This window comes from Ascaphus truei, chromosome 5 (assembly GCF_040206685.1).
Source record: "Ascaphus truei isolate aAscTru1 chromosome 5, aAscTru1.hap1, whole genome shotgun sequence".
Taxonomy (NCBI): Eukaryota; Metazoa; Chordata; class Amphibia; order Anura; family Ascaphidae; genus Ascaphus; species Ascaphus truei.
In genome coordinates, this window is record NC_134487.1 from 19,016,426 (window position 1) to 19,041,984 (window position 25,559).

The window sequence follows — 25,559 nt, forward strand, 5'->3', positions numbered from 1 at the left end:
AAATCTAGAGTGAAGTCAATGGAATCTAAAGCTTTGATACAACTGTCATATATTTATACACACACGGACACAAAGACACAGATACTACCCCCCAACATCCCCCATCCCCCCCCCCACCCCCCCCCCCCCACCCCAACCCCACCCTCGGGTGGCGGGCAATTTTTTTCTCTATCCCAGGTTATAACGCAGTCTCATTATGTCTCATTATTATTATGTCTCACCGCGTTATAACGAGGTTCAGCTGTATATTGTGCCCCAGAAGTGCACCACTTTTGTCTTGGTACATATACCTTTATAATTACTCTTATGTTGGCCCAATAAAAGGAATCACAATCTGTTTCCTTTACAACTTAATGGGGGTTATGTATCAAACTGGGAGATGTATTAACATGTATATTTGTTTGTATGTCTTTATTTATATAGCACCATTAAGGTACACAGCGTGTCACAGCAGTAATACACGTGACAATCATATAAATAACAAATAATACAAATAACACATAAAGGGGAGAAGAGCTTCAGACATAAAAGTGACATTTAGGAAAAAAAGTTCCTGCCCCGAAGAGCTTACAATCTAATTGGTAGGTAGGAAGAATGTACAGATACAGTAGGAGGGCGTTCTGGTAAGTGCGTTTGCAGGGGGCCAAGATCTATGTATGATGTTTCAATTATCCTCCATGGAGCTGCTCATATGCTTCCTTAAGCAGGTGTGTTTTAAGATGGGTCTTAAAGGTGGATAGAGAGGGTGCTAGTCGGATATTGAAGGGAAGGGCATTCCAGAGGTGTGGGGCAGAGAAAGTGTAATGGATTTATTCATGTTCTGCTTGAGTATGTATCAAAGTGTTTCCTACATTTGATGTCAAAGAAGGGTGGGTCGCCGTGTCGGTCCTTTCTTCCGTGTAATAACAAAGGAGGGCGAGGGAATAGGGGGTATGATACCTTTTATTGCACCAAGAAGTGGTTGATATGTTACAAGCTTCCTTCATCGGGTACCATACACCTACTCCCTCTCCCTCCTTCGTTACTACATTTGATGCTAATTGTTAGACAAACATATTTACGCCACCTCAGACCTGGCGAATTTACTTGACGCAAAAACCGGATGATAAAATCAGGCGGTATACATCGCACAATAATTTGTACATCATGTAACTCCTCCTATTGACACTTCCAAATCGCGAGGTTGACCCTCATGGAGCAAAGACCTTAATACGTTGACGCAGCAAAGAGACACAAGATGAAACTGGCTCAATTTGCGCCGGTTTGCTCCTATGGTTTAATATAACGTTTTGCTCTGAAATACATTATGTTGTGGATTCCGTAGCTACATGTACGATTTTCGTTTTTTTCAGTCTTTGTTTTCTTGGGGTTGCGGTTTCACTGTTTTCAGGTTCTCCGTTCGCTTCCGGTTTCCACCCTGAGAAAGTGCAGGATGTAGGACCGCTTGCATCTTCTTCTCCTCCTCCTCCTGCGAATACATCGATATCAATGTATTATGCATGTACTTTTAACTATTTATGGACTGAGACCATGAATTTAAGCCTGCAGAGCAAATGCCTAAAAAATGAAGTATTGCCCATTACAAATATATGAGTGTATCTGTTTATCTGTTGCCTGGATCCTTTTTTTTATGAATTATTTTTTATGTGGATGCTAACGGATGTTATGTTCCCTGAGGTTCATGTGAATCCGCACAGCTTATTGCATGCAAAAACAACAGCCGTTACTGATGTCATTAGAATAGGCTTAATGCCATGTTAAGTTACCACGGCCTTGCTTTCACTTAGCATGACCCATGTTATGCCTGTCTAACCTAAAAATGGCAAAAACTCCGCCCAGAGACAGAAATATGGGGTTCTCTCCCTTACGCTCTCTCTCTAAATAATGCTCATAGTATGATGTATGTGTGTATATCTACTGTATATCTATATATATACGTGACAGAAATCCAAAGACGATCCGCAGCACTCACCAAATTTTAGTTGCAAAAAAGTTTAATAGAACAAAGCAAGCATCAGGGGTAGTAACAGAAAAAATGGAGCGATGTTTCGGACCTCACGGTCCTGTGTATATTTGTTGCTGGATGGTGATCTTGGCTGCACTGCAAGCACCACAACTGGAAAGATATTTTTTTTGCCCTTTTTTCTTCTCCCATTTAGAGTGCCCTGAACTATTTTGTGTGTTTGTATATATATATATATAGGGGTCGACAAATCACCAAAAAATCTACTCGCCAAACAAAAAAATCTACTCGCCACCTAGTACCACACGTGTGCTGCTTGGGCCAATAGGAGCTCGCCACGATGTTAAATCCACTCGCCCGTGGTGTGCAAATGTATAGGTTTGTCGAACACTGTATATATATATACAGTGTTCGACAAACCTATACATTTGCTCGCCCCGGGCGAGTGGATTTAACCCCCGGGCGAGTAAATATTGGCCCAAGCAGCACACGTTTGGTACTAGGTGGCGAGTAGATTTTTTTGTGTGGCGAGTAGATTTTTTGGTGATTTGTCAACCACTGTATATATATATATATTCCACAATGTAACAGTATTGCACACACAGCCTCCTCAATAATCCTGATGCTTGTCACATAGAGCATAAAATAAAATTATATAGTTACCAGAACCAGTCCGATGACAGAGAGACAGCACACAGTACTGTAGTAAACAAAATGATTATGTTAGAGAATACGCAGGAAGCAAAAAACAACGTTTCGGTCCTCAACAGGGATCTTAATCAGGGTGGTGCAATGCGTGACTGAAAGTTACTCCTATATATACCCAAACCCAAGTGTACACCACCACCTGAACCAAATGTGCAATTAATTATACACACATTAGAGATATTGTTTAAACCTGTGTTCTGTGTAACACTCGTGTCCCTATAAGGTTACTAGGTTTCCATGACAAGAATATGGTAATAGCAGATACAGTATATTACTCTTCCAGACCCAATTGTTTTATTTTGTCATGTGTTTTACCTTTAATAATTCATAAATATTTTCAAATATCATACTACAGTGCTTGAAGTGATATATAACATAGAAATATATGTGTTTATTTAGAAGGTATTAGCTCCACCACAAGCAGGTATGTACTTAGGATAAGTGAGACATTCCACAAAGCCACAGAGTCAATAAGTATATTAAAAGGCTTCTGAAAAGATTACACGCCATTAAAATAGATTGCTGGTCAGAATCCTTAAACTGTACTTATAGAAAATAAGAAAAATCCCAGCTCATTATAGTACTGTATGTGGGCCTAGAAACTCCTCCAATGTGAGAAGCCAAAACACCCACGGCTTACATGCCAGGAGCAAAAAACCCTTGCCCAGTTTAGTAAATCTGGCTTTTTATTGCGTTGGATCTTAACATTTTTAGGACCTCAAAAAATACTGAATGGTCATGAATGGCGGCATTTTATCCAATTATCATATCAATAAAATGATGATTTCTACCCAACCATTTGTATTTTTGTACATTATTTTCATCTTATAACTATCACGATATCTTGCTATCTCCCATTTTTCATGCAGGGGTTTTCTGTGTATTTTCTGAATTCTGAGCCTGTTCACATTCATCAAAATCAAGGACGTGTCTGATTACATCGATGGTCAGTAAGCGCCAAAACATCAGAAGATGGCACAATATACAAACACCCTGACAACGGGGATCATGTGACAGGAAGCCTTCGTGCAATGCCAGGCCTCGGCTAGAGTGCAGGCGGGCTCGACGTAGCGCATTACGTCACGCAAGCTTGTACTAGAAGCGATTCGTCGCCTGTAGTATTGCGCGACGGGGGGAGGGGCGAGGATGTGCTCGTGACATCATGTGAGCAGTTCGCCCTCATTGGCTGAACCGCACACGTGACCCAGCCGTTGCGCGGCAAAATCAAAACATTTTGTCTCGAGAAGTATCGGTCGCCCCGTCGCTCTCGTGCACGCGCGCTCAATGGCTGTGTGCATCGCCTTACGGCCTTTTGTTTGCGGCGCACGCACCATCGCTCGCACCATCGCTCATACTATGGACGCGGCCTAAGACCAGTCCTATTTACTGTACATATATTTTGCTTGCTGTGTGAAAATAAACATCGGCAAAATAATCCAAGCGCTGCTTTACGAGCTCAAAATGCAGCAAAGGAGTTATGGAAACACTGAAACATTCTTGTTGCTTTTACCCCAAATAAACCAATTCCATTCATGTTTTTTCAAGTCTCTAGATCAAAGGTGGCCAGCTCCAGCCCTCAAAGGATACCAACAGGTCAGGTTTTCAGGATATCCCTGCTTCAGCACAGGTGGCTCAATCAGTTCCAGCTGTGGCACAAGTAGCTCAGTCTTTGACTGAGCCTCTGATTGAGCCAACTTTGCTGAAGCTGGGATATCCTGAAAACCTGACCTGTTGGCCACCCCTGATCTAAATCATCGGAGGCGTCAGTCTTTAATTTCTTCTTTTTTTTTGTTGCAGCCAATGCTTTTTACCTGAGATATTTCTCAGCAGTGCGTGCGCTGCGCCGTGACGTCATGACGTTTTTTTGGGCGCGAAACATCACAAACAGTGGGTTTTAAAGGGACTGCAGAAACAGCAGTGTTTCACTCCTTGATTCAGTGCCTGTTGGCACGAAACGCGTAGGAAAGCTCCGTAGCGCCTTGTTAATGAAGCTTTCTTTGACCCTGACTCCCTCGAGCTGTGTGCTGCCTTCTTTGCTCTGTATCTGGATTTGCCACCAGCAGCTGACACACTCTTATAGAGACTCTAGAAGTGGGTGAGTGATCAGAAGAACCCAGGAAGGAGACTGTGAGTAAAAGTCTTATGGAAGAATTGCCTATCGATGAGGTATAGAGGGAGGTGGAATCATATTCACTTACCTCTATCCTAATAATTGTCTCATTGCCAGGATATGTTAGACTTCTCACACAATACAACTATGATTATTACTCAAGATCCAGTGATATCTCCACCCACCTCTCTGTAGAGTTTCTGTTTATTTCTCCCATGAACATTATTACCTTGATCCAGGACTTGATCACCCAGTTACCACTCCTTTTGGAACCTATAGATCACCGCAGACGCCTGTCTTTAATTTCTTCCTTTTTTTTCTGCAGCCGATGCTGTTTCCTGAGATATTTTTCAGCATTGATCCGGGTTGTTCGTAATACGGTGCGGTCTCTACATAAAGGTTATGGCCACAAAGTAACTTCAAAGTAAAAGGGGGACGTACAGAGACAACATCTCCTATCTGAGGCTACGTGGTTATCAACAGATGATAAACTAAGGGCTGCGTATTTGCACAACCTCTCAGCCCCTGTCCTGGCTTTGACATGCTTTACACGGCAAATATTTGCATTGGGTCAGAACAAAGTTGATATATCAGATTTTGGAAAAAAAGAGAACTTATAAACTCCATCCTGTGAGTGGATTTGCGCTCATTTAAAGTGAGTTTTTGCTACTCGGAGGCCAGAGAGTTTTTCTCTGGCTGAAAGCAGGGGGAGAATGAAGCACCTAATTTGTATGCTGCTGGTGTTCTTCACTTCTGAAACACGAAGCTTTGATATATTTATAGAGGAATTTCCAGATGATGCTGTAAGTATTGTGTACAGATACAAAAGGAGGTTTTTATTAATATGGGCACTTTTATGGAGATAGATATTGGGCCATAATTATTAAGCAGTTTTATTCCGGAGGGCACCTTTGGGTGCTTGAAGGCACCTTCTAGCCTATTTAAATGAATGGATGGTACGATGTCTTCCAGTGCCAGAAAGGGTTCTTATGGCAGAAGGCGGCTTAGTAAATATGGGCCGTTATGTTTACAGAATATGTACACACATTTCTAGACATATGACTCAATCAATGGGGCACTACTAACCTACAGTATATAATGTTCTGAACTTCTGATGCCAAAGCACTGGTCACATCTGCACAGTCTCATATTATATTGTCTGTAGTCGCCAAGTATTGTTACAAGAGTCGTTTGATCCCACTTGGGAAGGGGAGGTATGAAGAAATGCCAAAGAAGGGGAAGGTTGGGAGAGAAAACATGGAGAATATGTTTTATTTTGAATTGGTTGTCCATTATTGGATGGTTTGAACACTTGAGGTTGTTGAATGAAACATAAGAAGAACGAGTAGGGGGGGGGAAGTCAGAGAAGAAGAGGTCCAGCTGTAGCCTACTGGAAAATATGCACATTGTCCCTGATATAGACAACCACATTGTCTTAATAGAGTCATGTAGTAATAATGTGGTAAAATAATTTATTAGGATTGTAAATTGTTTATTGAGTATGGAAACCTTTGAGGCCCTTCTGGTTTCTTCCCAATACATTAGCCACCACTGGCAACTGCTTAGTTTGGGAGAAGAAAATCTAACTGCTTGACCAAAGTTGAGATACGCTGTATATCCAGGAGAGGATATCCCATTGTCAGCCATCTTTTCCAGCTTTGTAGATAGTGACAATGCATGACACTTCAGTAACAAGTAGGACAATTCTTTACATTTAAGTGCGATTTAGTACATATATTGGAAATCTGAAGAAGCAACTGATAAGATTTTAAGAACATATTTGCAAACTTCATCAACAAATAACTCTTGGGGTGTTCTGCATAAAATTCTCCTTGCTACAAAACTGGTGCAAAAAATACTGAACCACTTTTAAATTTAAAAAAAGTCCCATAGGAATCAATGTTTTTAATTATTTTTCTTTGATACATTTGGTGCCGTTTTTTGTTCTGTATTGAGACTTTCCTAAATAACGTCCCTACTGTACATCCACCCTCACTTATAAAACTGGGCAAATAGAAGTTTGTTCAGTCCCCTACCTGCCAAGGTCTAAGGATCCATGTGAGTGAGATTTAAGGATCCATGTGAGTGATATTTAAGGATCCATGTGAGTGAGATTTAAGGATCCATGTGAGTGAGATTTAAGGATCCATGTGAGTGATATTTAAGGATCCATGTGAGTGAGATTTAAGGATCCATGTGAGTGAGATTTAAGGATCCATGTGAGTGAGATTTAAGGATCCAAGTTCAATTCCATACAGTGCATAGGAATTACTCTGATTACTCCGGTCAGAAAGATGACCTTAAGCTCGCCTCTGCCCTAATGCCATCCCTGCTTATGCTGTCATGATGGTAATATAAAAAAAATTCTTATATATCACTGACAGTGTATGCAGCATTATACATAACGCTATGCGGGTCCCATGAATCCCTGCCCCACAGAGCTTACAATCTAATTTTGGTGCATAGGGAGATTGAGCAACTTGCCCAAGATCACAAGGTGACATTGGGATTTAACCAAGTCATGTTCTACCTTTTCCTCACGTTTAACCGAACAACCCTGCTTTTGTATGTGGTTGAAAAACATTGTCATGTTAGTTATTACCTGTGTCATTATTCCAATGTGGCGGTACCCCCCCCCCCCCCCGAGGAGTGGGATTAAAACCATTGGATTAAACAATGCAAACAATGGTCTTTTGTTACAAGTCATGTAAGACATTTCTTGAAAACAGCCAGAGAATTAGTGGAGTTTTGTAAGCCCATTCACTGCCATGGGTTCCCCGTATGCAATATGCTACGGCAGCTTTGCAAACACGTTTAGCAAGTGATTGATGAACACCGTTACCTTTTGCCTGGCTAATATTTCTAAGCACCTGATATCAACTCTAAGTTGCATCGGGAAAGAGAAATAGTTTCCCTAGCCAAACATATATAATTTCCACCCAAACATTTGTTGGTTCTATGCAAATGCAAAGCATATTTTCCGTTGGCTAATATGGCATTTCTTTAACCCTGTAACAACAAACTCCATGTAAAGCCAACACGTACCTGTGAAAAGTCATGTAAGATCCACCGATTTCTCTGCATTAGGTCTCAGTAACGTCTCTATGTTTTTCCCTCAGGACATCGGGGATCATCCGAAGGATTTTGTGCATGGTGAAATAAACCATTTTGGGAGAAATAAGGTAGAATCAATAGAATAATTACTTGTCATTTGTTAATGAGGAATTCTTTTGACATAGCACTGCCAGCCTATGCTGCAGGCAAGGCAAGTGGCAGAATGATGGAGACAGTATTCTATTCACCAAGCACTGCTGGTTTAATTAAGTAAGACTAATGTAATAATCACTATCGTGTAGCACTAGCACGAATCGTCTTTTAGTTAGAATGTGTCACTTCTGGAACATTGATGAAAATTCGTTTGTCTAAATATTTGGTTTAAATAGACTTTTTTTCCAAGCAAAGGATCTAGTTATTCTATGAAATGCTGGAATTCAGTTCAAGATTTTTGCTGTACTCCTGTGCCAGTGTTAGACAGATTATTTTTTCAAGTGCCAAAAATGGGACTGGTTCATTTCGGCGCACTGCAGACGCTGTCATTGGGATGCAGGTTCACTTTGTAATATACAAAGACAGGTTTGGGAAGCGCAGATTTCACCATATGTGGGAAAATATAAAAATATATATAGTGTAGTTTGTTTTTTTAGATAAGAGACATCATTGTAACATTAGAAATGGGGACTCAGGGAGATTGACATTGATACCCACTGCTGTTTAATTACTGGGAAAGTGTGAGTCCCCATTTCTGCTGTTACAATGATGTCTCTTATCTAAAAAAACAAACTACACTATATATATTTTTATATTTTCCCACATATGGTGAAATCTGCGCTTCCCAAACCAGTCTTTGGATATCTGCTTAGGGAGAGTTGGACCGTCTCAAAAGGGCTGAGCTGCGATTTGTAACACTTATGTTTTATTAACACATTTGCACGTTTAATATAAGAGAACACAAAATTATTGTTTAATATAAGTATTATTATATATATATATTTTTTTTTTTTATATTCACATATTTTGCCTTGTAGAGGAGCGCCTTAATCACACTTTTTTTGAATTAGTCACTTTGTAATATATACTGAAATGGATCTCTATTGACATATTATATATTTCTACACAATGGGAAACCACTGGTACCAGTTCCTGCAGCATTTTCTCACTCTCTCACGGATGTTATGTAGGCCTCTGTCTCGTGGATCTGTATAACCAGCGGTCTCCCAGACATACATGGCGTCTCACGGATATGAGCGCATTTTGTCTCAGTTGCCTAACAAATATTCCCTGCATCATTATTTCTGTGCATTTTCTTTCAAGTACAGAATCGCGCAGAAATACAGGCGCAGGCCATTTTCACTTTTTAAAAAGACACATTATTTTTGTGGATGTATGAATTTCACCAGCTTTTTCATGCTGGACCCCGTGATCCTTTCTTTTCACTTAATTTAATAATAATAATAATAATAATAATAGCATGTTCTTGTATAGCGCTGCTAGTTTTTCGTGGCGCTTTACAGAGACATTTTGCAGGCGCAGGTCCCTGCCCCGTGGAGCTTACAATCTGTGGTTTTGGAGTCTGAGGCCCCCTGAGATCACTTTTTAAAATAAGAAGTAATGGAAATGAGGTTGTGTTTTAATGCTCGTTGTTTAGTTTCCAAGGAGAATTTAAACAAAAATGTTGGATATTTTAAGAGTGATTTGGTGTTTCTTTTTTTTCCGAATCCTTTTTTGGGGAAGGACCGACCTTCTGAATGGTTGCGAAACAAAATGACCTAAATGTGTATATTTGAATTGGTTGTTATGAAGGAATTTTTACAGCAACACTGAATTAGAGCAAATGTTGATTAATTGTCATTGAACCGGTTTAACTTTTGGGTGTCTCTAACTCGTAGCGGCTCGTTTCATACAGTCTCTGCAAAACGGGGGCAAAACATTTGCACCAAATTGGAATAAACTGAAGTAAAAGGCGGCCGCGGGTTCCTCAAAGAAAATGATCCGTACTGAAAACAATACGATTTTTTCCTTTGATTAATCAGGTGCAATTATTTCCCTTCACGCAGCACGTAGGGGGAGATGTATCAAAGTAAAGGAAGTGTGAAAAGAAGCTCGTTTGATGCATTTTTCCATGTTCTGTTTGCGTTTACGTAAAATGTAAGAATTTTGTTTCTTACATTTAACGCGAATTGTTGCCCGAGACGATTGCGCCATCTCAGACCGCAGAATTTCTGCGCAAATACGAGATAAGAATACTGCGCGGCGACGCAGAGTGTGATACATCTCATTATAATCTGTGTGCCACGTAACTCTTCCTAGTAACACTCCCCAAATCGCAAACGGACGCACACAGACATTGACACGGAAAAGCAAGATGAAAATTACTCCATTTGCATCAATTTTGCTCCAAATTTGCCTTGATCTAACACCCCATAATCTGCAAAACCTCTTGGTTCTGCCCTTGTATGTGAATGATGAAAATTATAGCAATAATAAGGACTCATTCGTGTACCCCAGTTAGTAGATACTTTTGAGTTCTCTCCCATTCGCACACAACATACGTTTAAGAAAAAAATACCATTATTGAAAATCTGACAATATATATTCTGCAAGTATTTATAGCAATGCACAATATTGATATCATCTCTGCCCCAAATTGCATAGGATCGGATATTTGGACTGTTTTGTAAATGGAAATAAAGTGACTCACACAGTGTCATTTAGAGATAATGCTAAACTAATACCCCCCAGTGTTCAGTCCAATGTCTCAGTGTGAGGGTCATGTACTGAATACTGTACGTTCTACTTAACCCATGGGTTCTCAAGACCCCCCAACAGGTCAGATTTTAAGGATATCTCTGCTTCAGCACATGTGGCTCAATCAGAGGCTCTGTAATTGAGCCACCTGTGCTGAAGCTGGGATATCCTTAACACCTGACTCGTTGGGGGTTCTTGAGGACTGTAGTTGATAACACCTGACTTAACCCCTTGGCTCCCATAGCAGTCTGCACAGCACAGTATACCCCGCCTATCACACTGTATAAACCAACCAGCTGCGGCATGTCCTCCTTTTCTTGTGCTGTGGAACCTTAAAGATTAAGGGAAACGTTACAGTAGTAATCGGCCCACAGACAAACTGGTCGCTTTGTGCTTCGTTGGTTTGTCCATTGACTGGTTTTAATTCAACACTAGATCACTGGATGCACTGCTTCTGTATTCTTGGCACTATGAAAGACCAGGCCCAGGTTAATGAATAGTGACCAGCCTCTAAATCTGATCTCTTCCACTTTGGAATCAACTCCTGTTTTTTGACTAAAATAAGTAACCACAACACTGTCTGGGACTTGTCGATAAAATGCTGGCAACGTATCTGGTCCAGCAATTAAAGTTCAAAGAGATCAGTTATTCAAAACAACAACGTATCCAGGAATCCTGTGTTTGGCCAATTAGCGGAAATACGTCTGGGAGGTGGAGTCGTTTATCAACAAATATCAGATCGTAAATACATTTAAAGCACCCGGGCCTGTCATTTATTGTCCATCTATCTTGTAAATGTTTGTTCCATGGATTTAGGTCCAAAAGTTTGACTCCTAAAAAAAGCATTTTTGGGGTAATATGAAACCCATACTGCTTTTGTTATGTGCTAGTAACAGGTTCATAGATAAATCATGAAAGAATGCAACAGAGATTACAAACATGTAGCAGATCTGAGCTGTGTTGAAAGGAATTGATGAGAAAATGTACATGTAGTAGCTATATAAAAACTCCTGTACATTGGTGTAAGCCAGTGGTTTACAACTTTTTTGGGGTTAAGAAACCCTATGTGAAATTCTGAGGAACCCCTAACCCTCTCTAATAGCACGTCTGAGATCAGATGCATTGTAAGGAACCCCAACCCTCTCTAATAGCACGTCTGAGATCAGATGCATTGTAAGGAACCCCAACACTCTCTAATAGCGTGTCTGAGATCAGATGCATTGTAAGGAACCCCAACCCTTTCTAATAGCGTGTCTGAGATCAGATGCATTGTAAGGAACCCCAACCCTCTCTAATAGCGCATCTGTGATCAGATGCATTGTAAATTCTTCTGTAATTGATACAATTTTCAAAAGAACAGAACATTGCAGGGAACCCTTTAGGGGTACACGGGGAACCCAAGGGAACATAGAAACCCTGGTTGAAAAACACTGGTGAAATCTGTAATGCTGCTAAAAATGATAACTGTTGCTTTATGTGGGAACTATTCTACTTTATTACTGTTTCAAGTCTTTTCATGTGTGTACCTTGCTAATACTTGAAAAGTTGACGTGCAATAACCATTAAAAAAAAGCATTTCTCATCTTTCAAGGCTACAAATTATTATTAACCAATTAATAAAAATACTATCAACCTTTATGGATACAAAAAGCTGAGTCAATCTTGTTTGGGATTGGGATCTGTTAAACTCAGTTTGCACAATATATATATATATATATATATATATATATATCAGAGCTATATCACCTGCTTCAGTTACTGTAATCACTGCTAGAAAGAGTAGGCTCACATATTATCTAAAAAATATGTTTATTAACCAAATCTAAATAACTAGAAAATTATTTGCGGGTTGAAAAAATGGTATGTTTTGCTTTCAACAATTACGTTAACATTTTGCTCCCAATAAATTATGACAAGGGTGGCAAACTCCAGTCCTCAAGGGCCACCAACAGGTCAGGTTTTAAGGATTATCTTGCTTCAGCACAGTCTTTGATTGAGCCACCTGTGCTGAAGCAGGGATATCCCTAATACCTGGCCTGTTGCTGGCCCTTGAGGACTGGAGTTGGCTACCCCATGAACTATGATTTTGAACCATCTAACGGTGTATTTTATTTTATTTTGCAGAGAGGTGCAAGTAATGAAGAGGATGAAAATGAGGTACATGTCTCTGAATGTGCAAGGTCAATGTTAGATTAAACATTAGCTGGCGGTCCACCAACTTGTTTGCATGGAGCTGTTTCTCTGACTAGGAGGTCAGTGACATGCTTCATTAAACAAACCCTGGGCGATGTCATCCGCCTTCCATATGGAGAGCCGGTGAGAACACACATGTTTGTTAGGTGGATACTGGAAAAACACGGTTTATGGTAAACATGTTTTTCTTTCTGAAGACCGGTGTTTTGCACCTTTCATAGATATTGTTAAACGTTTATTAGCAAATTGAGTCTCCTGAACCATTAAACTCATTAAAGCTTTTAGTGTCAGAACATGTTTGGGGTAAGCGTAGAGGCATAGAACATAGAAACATTGGCATTGGTTACATATAGGACTCACTTTGCCCATCCAGTATGCCCATTCTCCAATCCACTGTGAAATCTCAGGCCCTATTCGACCAATTGGTTTTAACCCCTTTAATATGTGCATCAATACAATCCACACAATGATAAGAAATTAGCTAAGTTGCCGATCGATACGTTCTCCTGTGATCGACCGGCGAAGATTGGGCTTCGGGGTTCACTAAATGACTGCAGAGGAGTATTGACTCAGTATCTGTGACTTTGTAAATGGTTGCTATAGAAACAAAAAAGGCTAGTTACATTATAATACATAAAAAATGTAATTCAGAGTTGTTTAAAAAAAATAAATACTACAAGTATTTTCTTAGCACAGAACTGATTTGTTAAAAAAAAAACACGTAGGATATTGCTGGCTCTGCAGCTTTAATGCATTGGGCTGTAGCACCTCTGTTGGACTGTTCCATTAATCATCCACCATTTCTGTGAAGTATTTCAAGTACCTCTCTTTATCTGAAACTGGGGCAAAGCCAATGCAAACCGCTCAATATTTATCACAGAAAGGGAACACAATTGAGAGCAATTACGTGTTTTTCCTTTAATAAGACTGTTAGAAGTTTGTTGCACTGGATTTTCCTCAGTTTCGTAGATGATTGGTAAATAACTCTGACACTACAACCTTCACATTTCACTCATGTTCAAATGAAAATGCATTTTCAGAGTCAATTTATTATAAAAAAAATGCTCTGATACGTTGGTTCAATATATCAAGCTCCAGAGAGTCTTTGCGTTGAAGTTTTGTCTGTTCACATCAGCGTAATCATATGTGAGCGAACAACACCAAACTTTCTATATTTTACACACATCCCCTGACCAGGTGAGTTATACACAACAGAACTTATCATGTGTTTGCAAACTGTAAAGGATACAAGAATGTGATACTTCACATTATAATATAACATTGCCAATGTCTTTATTAAGCTATATGTGGGCTGATACTGTGTGTTTTTGTGACATAAGTGGAACTGCTCCTCTAACACGTGATCATCTTTGTTTTCCACACAGGGACTTTCACAGGACTCCATCACTCTTTACAGCTACAAAGTTGAATCCACAATCACCTCACGTTTTGTCAATACCATGATCCGCAGCAAAGTGGTAAACAATTCCCCAAACTCCCAGAACCTGGTGTTTGATATACAGATTCCCAAGGGAGCCTACATCAATAACTTTACTATGTAAGTATTATCAGCGGGGAACGGTTCTCCTCTCAGCCCCTGATTGGGCCACCTGTGCTGAAGCTGGGATATCCTTAAACCCTGACCTGTTGGGGGGGCTTGAGGACTGAAGTTGAGCACCATTGGTTTGGACACATAGTATAAAAAACAATGGAGGCTAAGTATCATTTTCTCGACAACCCAACTGGAGCAAAATAAAAGGTTCCGTTAGCAGCAATGGATTTTTTTCTATTGATAATTTTGGTGCAGTTTTTTGCTCCAATTTTGACCCCATTTTGCAGCCTGGAGATTCTGCTTCTCCCAGCATCTTGTATTCAGGGTAGTGCAGTTCCAATGCATTTAGCAATTATGGTCAATTCATTTGTTATTAATGCATACACTTCTGTAGTGGATCCTTTACACGCTCATTTCCATCATGATGATTTACATAGTGGGGGCACTGCATGAGATGGGAGCTAGGGGCACTAATATTAAACCCATTTGGGTTCAATATTGCTGGCCCCTTCCCCACTGAAAGGGTTAGGCAATTTACAGTGGAATAAAAGCACACGGGGGCTGAGCAGAGACCACCAATAATATGTTTGTTGCGTGGGTACGTAGATAATGGATTAATAATGAGTGATAGGGCTAGGAACATTAGCTTTATTACCATGATGTAGAAGGTGTGGGGCTGAGGGTGAGAGGCCCAAATCATGGTGAAGGGAGTATGAAAAGGAGGAGGATGACTTTATGGCTGGATGGCTGGATGGCTGGGTGGCTGGATGGCTGATGGCTGGATGGCTGGATGGCTAGATGGATGGCTGGCTGGATGGCTGGATGGCTGGATGGATGGATGACTGGGTGGCTGGATGGATGGCTGATGGCTGGATGGGTGGCTGGATGACTGGGTGACTGGATGGCTAGATGGCTGATGGCTGGATGGCTGGATGGCTGGATGGTTGGATAGCTGGATGACTGGATGGCTGATGGCTGATGGCTGGATGGCTAGATGGATGGCTGGCTGGATGGCTGGATGGATGACTGGGTGGCTGGATGGATGGCTGATGGCTGGATGGGTGGCTGGATGGCTGGATGACTGGGTGGCTGGATGGATGGCTGGATGGCTGATGGCTGATGGCTGGATGGCTGGATGGATGGCTGGATGGATGACTGGATGGCTGATGGCTGGATGGCTGGATGGCTGGATGGCTGGATGACTGGATGGATGGATGGCTGGATGGATGACTGGATGGCTGGATGGATGACTGGATGGCTGGATGGCTGGATTCTGATTTTACTGACAGCAATGGAGACTGGAAATGTCTGATATTGGAAGGCATAGCTTCGCTGGGGTTAGTTAGTCAAGCTACTACTCCCCTACGCGACAAATATAGGCAAAGCATTCCAGTTGTCTGGAATGTCTGGAATCTATTTAAATATAAATACATTTTACTCTGATTAAGGCTCAGGCTCAGTTTTTCTCTAAACAAGAACCTTTGGTTACAGGGCGTTACAAATTATCCCTTGAAATGATTGGTCTGAGTTAATCTTATCTGAGGTGCCGGGGACGAAATCAATTTGAACCCTTTTGCTGACCCCCTGGCAGCCAGTTGCATATGTATATTCAGCAATGTTTTGTACTGTAATATGTGCACAGCAAATAAAAATATCACGTGTGAGCACATTCGCAAGTCTCAGACAGGTCTGCAATCCTGCCTTTCTCCATGATCTCTTAGCATGCAGTACAATGTTTCCACTGCAGCCAGGGATTCTGGGAAACGACATGCAAATGAGCACTCACAGGGAGTCACCTTATGTCTCTCATCCATTTTAACACGGGCCCCCTGTGAGCTCCTGCCTGCCGTACTCCACAGCTTTTCAGCACAGCCTGGGTTACAGAAGTGCAGCCGCTTCGATTCTGTAACATGAACATGTTCACTTGGTGTTTAGAACGGGAGCTGCGGCTGTCCCCGCAACGCACGGCTCCCCGTTACTCACAGACCGGGGGGGACCGTACGATGACCGCAGGATAGCTGCCGCACCACCTAACACAATAATACGCTTTCCTATGTGGAATGCCGCGCAGTTTTTTAACCAATGTTCTCCATTTCCCCAGTAATTTGTAACACGCTGACAGATTGAGGGTGTGCTTCTTACTCTTCTAGGAATGTTAACGGCATGATATTCAGCGGATCAATTAAGGAGAAGTCTGTGGCCCGGAGCTTGTACTCCCAGGCGAGGGCAAGAGGCAAAGCTGCCGGATTGATGAGGTACGTGGGATGGATGTTACCAGTGTTTTACTATCTCACTGCCACGCCTGCTAATAAACCGTTCCACGCGTTATACACAGAGCCCCACAAGTTCAGTGCGTTGTTATCTCTTGATAGCATGGCATGACGTGCGCAATGCCCTGGGCCCGGGCTAATGGTTTCTACAGATGCAGCGGCCGTTATTTGAACACTTCACGCGGTGTATACCTCGGAATAGCCATGTCATGGCGCGGGATTTCTTCCAACCGTACCGCCTTAAGACGCGAGTGCAGAAAATGGCATTGTAGTGTTCTGGCTTTTAAACACCTGAGATTGACAGAGTAGCACAGTACTGTACACATTGCAATTCATTCATTTCATTGCATTTAATTGCACACAATCCATGAAATTCAAACAAAGCAACCGCGATAAACACGTGTGACTGGGGCAATTGGCGGCGTTACTGCCACGGGGAGTACAGCAGCGCACACGAAAACGGCGCCGTGAGTTGTTCGAGTAACGGCCGCTGCATCTGTATGTTAAACCTGCTGGTCCCCGTTAAGTCTGCCACAGAAAACGGCATATTTACTGCATACTACTCAGCTGCACAGAGAGGGCCTCGTCTTTTTTTCATACCACGGACCACTTCAGTGTTTGATATAGTTTATAGGACCGGAGCTCGCGAGTGTCATTCGAAGCAGTTAAAGAGGCAGTCCCAGCTAAGCATTGCATTTCAAAAATAAAAATAGGTTTGAAGCAGGGGCTCTCTGGAGCTGAATCCCATTCATTTCTGGGGACCCCCTGCTTTCCGAGATACCTCCGTAGAGGGTGTCGGTATCTCAGTGCTGTTTAAAGGTCCGGGTGACACGGGCCAATAGGAAGCCATGAGGGTTGACGTCACGGCTTCCTATTGGACCGAGGGAGGCGAGAGCTTTGAAGTCGCCATTATTTGAACCAGAGTTATCCTAGCCGGAGCGGCGACCAGGAGCCCTTACGGAGGTATCTCAGGGTGCAGGGGGTCCCCAGAGCTGAAATTAATGGGGTTGATCTCCGGAGACCCCTGCCCCAATCCTGTTTTTAAAAAAAAAATAATAATAATAAATAATAATTTACAAAGCGGTTAGCTTGAACAGCCTCTTTAAGAGACGCACACATTAAACGTCAATGTGTCAAATTCTGTGACGCTCATTAATTTGTGTTTCATTTTCTATGCACCCGATCTGACGTAGCATAACCATCTCCAGGTGGTGATGTTGCTACCTTTGAACTGTCACAACCAAGTTTAAATCTGTCCACAAAACGCTGTACACCAGAGAGCCATTTTCTGCGCATTGTTACATAGCCCCTGACACGTGCAGGAGACGGGAATGAGGATGTCTTACTTTGGTATTATTAATAATTTAGCGCTACTGCATAATGCGAAATCTTAGCATAGGTGTAGAGCTGGGGTGGCCAACTCCAGTCCTCAAGGGCCACCAGCAGGTCAGCTTTACAGGATATCCCTGCTTCAGCACAGGTGGCTCAATCAGCGGCTCCATTGGAGCCTGCACCACTTGTCCTGAAGAAGGGATATCCTGAAAACCGGAGCTGTTGGGGGGGTCTGAGGACTGAAGTTGGGAACCCCGCCTTACTGTATTAGCCCTGACAACGTACTAATTAGGATTTTTCACTGAATTGACTCAAACATATTTCAAACGAATACCTTATGTATGCAAATAAAGGAATAAGAATAGTCCTAAGCATTTGCTTGTGCCTCAGAACTAGAGATGGACAAAAAATGTGTGGAGTCTCCAGTTGTATAAATCCACTCAAGCGTCCCTCCAAATAAATTAGGGAGAGATGCCTGTGCTAAAAAAGGAGCACACCTGAGGTACCCTGGGAGATATGCAAAGTATATGTAAATAAGTCCCATCCCACACTTCCTAAAAGGATTGCCACACCAACTATACAGCGTTGATCAGAAACCACCGATTCACACATGATGTGCCCAACAAATGCCGGGTTTAACCCTCCGCGTGTGTGCCATGTGCAGGACCAATTCTTTTGATATGGAGAACTTTAAAGCTGAATTGAATGTGCCTGGAGGAACCAAGGTCCAGTTTGAAATTCATTACCAAGAAGTCCTCCGTCGGAAACTGGGCGTCTATGAACACGTCCTCTACATTCAACCCGGCAGGCTGGCAAAACATTTAGAGGTAAGACGTAGAACGGAGACTCGTGGGAATACTATGCTGCCTTGGGGTTCTATTGAACAATGATACATCTTTAATTGCCAGCAAATGGCACCCCAGTCGTCACATTGGCCTCATTATTATTATTATGACTAATATGTCTAATATCTGTATGGCACCAGCATATTGCGCTGCGCAGTACAATGTGGGAGGGTGGACTCATTCATCCTTGCCCCGCAAGCAGTGCCTGCAATGCAGTGTCCTGCAACCACCGGGGGGCAGAAAAACCATTAACAGTCCTAAGAGGTTTGAGATCAACGTCTTCCAGCTGCAGAAGAACTCACACCGGCCTTCCCACTGGCTGGACAAAACTCAGCGGGGGGTATGTCGAGGTCTCCCAGTTACAAAACTGGGGCAAATTTGGAGTAAAAGAAACACCCAGGGATGTCCCAGTTTTGCAGTCATAGAACTTTGATACATAACTAGGGTTGCCAGGCGTCCAGTATTCAACCGGACTGTCCTGTATTTGGACACTCTGCCCAGTAAAAAATGGAGCGGTAATACAGGACATGTATGTGTATACCGGTATTACCTCTCTGGACACAGTGACCTGACTGGCTTGGGGGGGCTGCAGGATTTCCCCCAAGCAGGGAGAGAGCAGGACTGTTGCTAGAGGGGCTGGGCAGCTTCCTCCATCCTGATTGGCTGCATAACGCAGTAGCAGCCAATCAGGAGATGTCAGGAGTTTGGGGATGGGGGCCAAGGAGAGGAGGAAACAGCATGGAGTGGAGAGAGGTATGCGTGTGTGTGTCTCAAGCACCTTTCACCTTTCACCATCATGTCCAGTAATCTTGGAGAACCCACCTGGCAACCCTATAACATAACCCCCCTTTGACTGCAAAAATATGGAAAAGCAAACATTCTCCAATAAAAATCCTATCGGTTGGATTCTTTCCTCTGATTAATCCGGTCGCTATTTTGTTGCACTCAAATGTCTGCAGTTTTGCACACATGAGACTTATAAACAGGCTCCAGTGCTTCTGGTAACACTAAGTTCTACAAAGCTGAGAAACGTAAATTAAACATATACTGGATATCACTATGTACACTGCAGAACTGTGTCAGACACACATGTATTATTTATGTTGAGCCACAAAAATAGTGAGTATTCTAAAATGCACTTAGACAAAAAAATGAGTAGCCGGAGATTCGAGAAGTTGATCATCAAACTTTTAAATATGAGAAAAATGAGTGAACCTGAGAAGGTTTTGACACACGTGGGCCTATTCATTAAATTGCAAGTCAAACTCCCTTTGAAATAGATCTTGCCATCATTTTCAGGTAGTGATTTGGTTTCGGCTGTATAATTCTGGGAAATACGCAAATGAAACAATCTCTCCTAATTAAGGGGGTGTGTTCATTAAATTGTAAAAGTGTCAGTCGGGGCTCTATCGCCCAGTAACTCCCACTGATTTTAATGGAAGTGACTTTCCTGCAAATAGGGCTTCGAAATCACCCAGTTACGTTAGGCTTTTTAATCCAGAACCTGAAACAGAGCTTTTGGTCGAGAGGGGAGAGAGGCAAAGAGAAATAAGGGGGGTCCATTCAGCGGAGGTTCTTATTCAATATAATGTGAGGCTACTTCCCCGCTCTGGAGAACATTTTAGTCTTATTCACATGATTGGAGCTTTTCTTTTCTCAAGCACAAGGAAACGGCTTCACAATATATTGAGTAAGGGCCATTGATCTTATGTGGAGTTGGGTGACTTGAATTGCTTAGACATCCAGGTATCTGCCATTAGAGGATTTCGGCAGAACCCTGATTGGGGACATCAGGGCTGAGCACAGAGGGGTAACTATATGGCTCAGGGACCCGTAGCTCTATACTGCCACATAATATTCTGCGTATCTACTGTACATTTGCTTGAATTGTAAGCTCTTCTGGTGAGGAATTCCTTTCTTTTTGTGTATTGTGCGCTTACCTTTAATTACATTATTCTCCGTGTGTATGTTTATGTATCACATCTGTGTAAAGTTCTGCATACAGGCACGGCACTACCTGTATATAAAGAAGAATGGCAAACAATTGATAGTCACAGCAGTTTCTGGATTACTCACCTACTAGTACAGTAATAGGATATACCGTACTGAAGCAGGGCAGGACAGCATAGGATCTATTACAGGGGCGGCCAACTCCAGCCCTCAAGGGCCACCAACAGGTCAGATTTTCAGTATATCCCTGCTTCAGCACAGGTGGCTCAATCAGTGGCTCAGTCTTGAGCCACCGGTGCTGAAGCTGGAATTGATTGATCCACCTGAGCTGAAGCTGGGACTGATTGAGCCACCTGTGCTGAAGCAATGACTGATTGAGCCACCTGTGCTGAAGCAGGGATATCCTGAAAACCTGACCTGTTGGGGGGTCTTGAGGACTAGAGTTGGCCGCCCCTGATCTATGACATACTTTGACCCGTTAGGTAACAGAATAAAACACTCTTTGTGCTCTCCAGGTGGATGTCTACATTACAGAGCCTCAGGGCATTGGATTTGTCCATGTGCCGAGCACAATTACAGAGGCGCTGTCTGGCTTGGTCCAAACTTCCACAGGTGAAAAGAAGGTAAACAGTGAATGATAAATATTCTATAAATATGTTCTGCTCAACTTTGGCCCACTCAACCCATTACACAAATAGTTATTTTAGGAATACACAAATAGTTATTTTAGGAATACACAAATAGTCATTTTAGGAATACACAATCTCGTATCCAAAATTTCCACTCTTATAACGTTATTGATAGAGAAATTGTTGGATACAAGACACACTTTCATATCATTTTATTTTTGTTTAGAAATGTGTTGAGGAGCCAATAGCCAATCTTGTTCATTTATCATGTGTGTGTAAAATATTTATACATATCTACATGCATACAAAATATATATATATATATACACAGGTATGATTAACTTTAACTTTGTGTGTATTATCAAATGCAGGAAGTTCATTGGGAAATCCTCTGGTAATTTTCATATTTCAGAGCTACAAAGTAACATAATGAGGTGCCACATCTGTCGTCGCTTCCTGCCACCTGTAATAGCTTGTATGTTTTTTCCAAGGCGCACGTATCCTTCAAGCCGACGCTGGCTGAGCAGCGTCAGTGTCCCAACTGCTCCGCCACGGCCGTGGACGGAAACCTTGTTGTAAAGTACGATGTTAAGAGGGAAGCGAGCAGTGAGCTTCAGGTACGTTCGTTGTAACAGTGTGACAGCTTCAGTTCTAGGAGAGCAGGGGTGGGGCGCCAACTCGAGTCCTCAAGGGCCCTCACCAGGCCAGGAGTTAGGGATAGCCCTGCTTCAGCACAGGTGACTCAGTCATTCTGACTGAGCCACCGATTGACCCACCTGTGCTAAAGCAGGGTATCCTTAAAACCTGACCTGTTGGTGGCCCTTGAGGACTGCAGTTGGCCGCCCCTGTAGCAGAGGTTACAACTCTATCCTTTTGCTTTAGCGGAAGTGTCATACAGTCGTTTGCTTTTTTTTTTTATTGTACTCATTGTTTCCAATCAATCTAATTGAACCGGAGAATAATCCCATGTGTGCATTATTGATGCAATGTGAAGTACAACTGATCTGAACTAATGGCATGGATGTGTTTTATAGCCTCAAACTAAGTGACTGCTATTTTATCAACAAACAAAAATGAGACACGAAGAAGTATTTTAAATCCATTTTTGGAGAGTGCACCCTGGAAATGTTTATCCTAACCTATGATGTGTCTATTTGACAGCGAGTGTTGTGCATACATCAGATTACCTTGCCAAACAACCACCAGCCTTCAGCCATTTTAACAGTCCCCACTGAAGGGGAAAACAAAACAAGTTTTTAAACTTTCAAACCCGATTTGGAAATATGTATACGTCTGAGTTTTTACCTTTTACTAAACTCAAATATGCCAATGCCATTAATTTACTTTGTTCTAATGTGGGACAGTACCTTTAATCGTTGCTTTAGCCACAACAGATATTAATAGTCTTGGCCTATCATCACAGTATCAGTTTACACAACTGCTTTAAGACACTGGGCAGACTCATTTCTCCGCTTGCCATTCCTTGTGAGATCCCTTTCAGAATTATATCCCAAAAAGCTGAACCTTCTACTTCCTACGAAATTCAATTGGGGTTTATCAGAAGTCATCAGGCTTATACGACATATGTGTAGAAATGCAAGAACGGCAGCACACAGCCAAGGGAGCCAGGTTCAGATTATAATTTAAAAAAAAGTATTTATTGAAACATCACCAAAAGGAATAGGAACTCATTTTGGTGATGTTTGAATAAAAACTATTTTTATTATAATCTGAACCTGGCTCCCTTGGCTGTGCGCTGCTGTTCTTGCATTTCTACGCTTGGACTTTTCTACTTGCAGCTGGTCACACCTTAGCAAAGCGACTCTAGAAGTGGGTAAGGATTTAAATCTTTATACTAAATCAAGAAGAAACTGAAGATAAAGAGAAAAACATGCGAGCACTTTGTCTTGTTGAAGATTGCTACATTTTTGCACACCCAATGAAGCTGCAGCAGCGTGGGACACCATCATTTGCGGTTACCTTCAGGAGGACTTATTATTATTTATGTGCACAAGACTTCTCACTAACTTTACCTTCACTACCTGCTCCATGCAAGAGATGTTCTTCCTTTTCTTCATATCTTTGGATATTATTATGGAAACATTGTATTCCGGAACTATGTGAGCACCCATTGTTCTCCCTTTTGAATTTATACAATATATGAGTCAGGTTATAACCAAAACTCATACACTTCAATGTCAACCCCATGATGTCTAAGACTTCTCCACCTTCGTTTTGAAATTCTGCCTCCCAATGTAGAATATTTGGTTATATTTCTCATGTATTACAACAGTCCAAAAATGTCTCCAGATCCACCAGATGTATTTTACAAAAGTGTATTATGATCCACAGTTGAATGAAATCTGCAGTAAATGTTTAAGACATTCCTTGAGAAATAGAAAGGTAAGTGTGTGGTCTCCGTCCAACCCTCAGCGATTCCATGTCTTGTCTTATTCTTCAGGTGTTCAACGGATATTTTCTCCATTTCTTTGCTCCGGAAAATCTTCCCCCTCTGCCAAAGAACATTTTATTTGTCATTGACGTCAGTGGCTCAATGTGGGGGCTGAAAATGAAACAAGTAAGTGTATTATTGTAGACAAAAAGCTTTGTATCTCTTACGGTTAACCAGTTGGAATGCGGTCAGTTCTCAGTAATAGCCCTTATTGTAAAATAAAATGTATTTGTAAAGATTTTAAGGTGAATATATGGACTTGTATTTGTCTATCAGTTACCGAACTAGCGAAACAACCAGTTAGACCAGTGGTTTCCAGCCTTTTTTTTTGGTTAAGGAACCCCAAGTGAAAGTCTGAGGAATCCCCAACCCTCTCTAATAGCGTCTGAGATCAGATTCTGTGTAAGGAACACCAACCCTCTTTAATAGCGCGTCTGAGATCAGATGCATTGTAAGGAACCCCAACTCTCTCTAATAGCGCGTCTGAGATCAGATGCATTGTAAGGAACCCCAACTCTCTCTAATAGCGCATCTGAGATCAGATGCATTGTAAAGATCCCCAACCCTCTCTAATAGCGTGTCTGAGATCAGATGCATTGTAAGGAACCCCAACCCTCTCTAATAGCGTATCTGAGATCAGATGCATTGTAAATTCTTCTGTATTTGATACAATTTTCAAATGACCAGAAAATTACAGAGAAACCTTTAGGGACGCCTGGGGAGCCCAAAGCTTCCTAGGAACCCTGGTTATAAAAAAAAGCACTGAGTTGGAAGAATAACAGAACAGGATGTTTCTTTTTCTAGCCTGGAAGTTACATTAAGTGCTAGACCAAGCCATGCTCTGTCGCTAAGAGGGTGACAGTGGTCTATGGTGCAATCCTTGATAATCTATGTGTAGAAACACATTGTTATTAAAGCCATCTTTTAATAAACCTTTTTATGCTCTGTACAGTGACATACAGTAGTTGTATTATATTTGTAATAACTCGTAATCTTCTTTCCCATGTTGCAACACTCCACAGATATTTCGTTGCAAGCCAGTGGTTCTCAACTCGGCCTCAAAATCCCCCAACAGGTCAGGTTTTAATGATATCCCTGCTTCAGCACAGGTGACTATGTCAGTGGCTGAGTCAAAGACTGAGGCAGGGATATCCATAAAAACTGACCCGTTGGAGGATCTTGATGAGGCGTTGAGAACCACTGTTGTAAACTTTACATTTTTCTAGATGATAAAAACAACAGTTGTATTCTTTATGGGAAATAACAGTTGTACTGTTCAATGAATCCGTTGGTATTAAATAAGTTACAAGGAGAAATCACAAAGATTAAATAACAGGATTTCACATATATTTTAGACTGCTCTGCTGTCCTATGTCTTTCTCGAATATGTTTAACACAGAAAATAAGCGCAAACCCAAATCACCAAGGGTGGATGGGTTTCAGCTTTGTGTATGTAAGGAAGACATTGGGACTATTGCAGATAAGTAACATCTCCTGATTCCAAATGCAGTTCCATAACTTCCTCCACTTTCCTAGATCCCATAACAATAAATGTCTATACTGTACTTGGCTACTCTGACCTAAATAATAAGGTCCCATACAGATGTAGCCAGACTTACTGTTCCTAGCGCCGCGGACGACCAAGCAAAAGTCTACGGGATCCATGCTATGAATGGGTCAATCCCACGATCATCGCGGTCACATGACCCCAAGCGGGCAGCGGTACCGAAGACGTTAAATCTTGTTACAT

General features: G+C 41.8%; 1 protein-coding gene and 1 long non-coding RNA gene across 2 annotated transcripts in view; one reads left to right on the forward strand and one right to left on the reverse strand.

The window, feature by feature from the left end:
• Positions 1 to 444: 444 nt before the first annotated feature.
• LOC142494856 (uncharacterized) lies at positions 445 to 5,185 on the reverse strand. The gene is made up of 3 exons (XR_012801598.1): positions 5,011 to 5,185; positions 2,627 to 2,663; positions 445 to 1,468 (listed from the first exon to the last, which is right to left on the reverse strand). It is a non-coding gene; the product is annotated as an uncharacterized LOC142494856 (long non-coding RNA).
• Positions 5,186 to 5,404: 219 nt separating this feature from the next.
• ITIH2 (inter-alpha-trypsin inhibitor heavy chain 2) overlaps positions 5,405 to 25,559 on the forward strand; it is a 40,032-nt gene continuing 19,877 nt past the window's right edge. Inside the window, exons 1-9 of the mRNA XM_075599417.1 lie at positions 5,405 to 5,584; positions 7,901 to 7,963; positions 12,711 to 12,743; positions 14,165 to 14,337; positions 16,482 to 16,586; positions 18,598 to 18,760; positions 21,244 to 21,351; positions 21,849 to 21,974; positions 23,819 to 23,935. Of these exons, the coding sequence (XP_075455532.1) occupies positions 5,495 to 5,584; positions 7,901 to 7,963; positions 12,711 to 12,743; positions 14,165 to 14,337; positions 16,482 to 16,586; positions 18,598 to 18,760; positions 21,244 to 21,351; positions 21,849 to 21,974; positions 23,819 to 23,935 (978 nt within the window). The 5' untranslated portion in view covers positions 5,405 to 5,494. The remainder of the gene's footprint in view (positions 5,585 to 7,900; positions 7,964 to 12,710; positions 12,744 to 14,164; positions 14,338 to 16,481; positions 16,587 to 18,597; positions 18,761 to 21,243; positions 21,352 to 21,848; positions 21,975 to 23,818; positions 23,936 to 25,559) is intronic.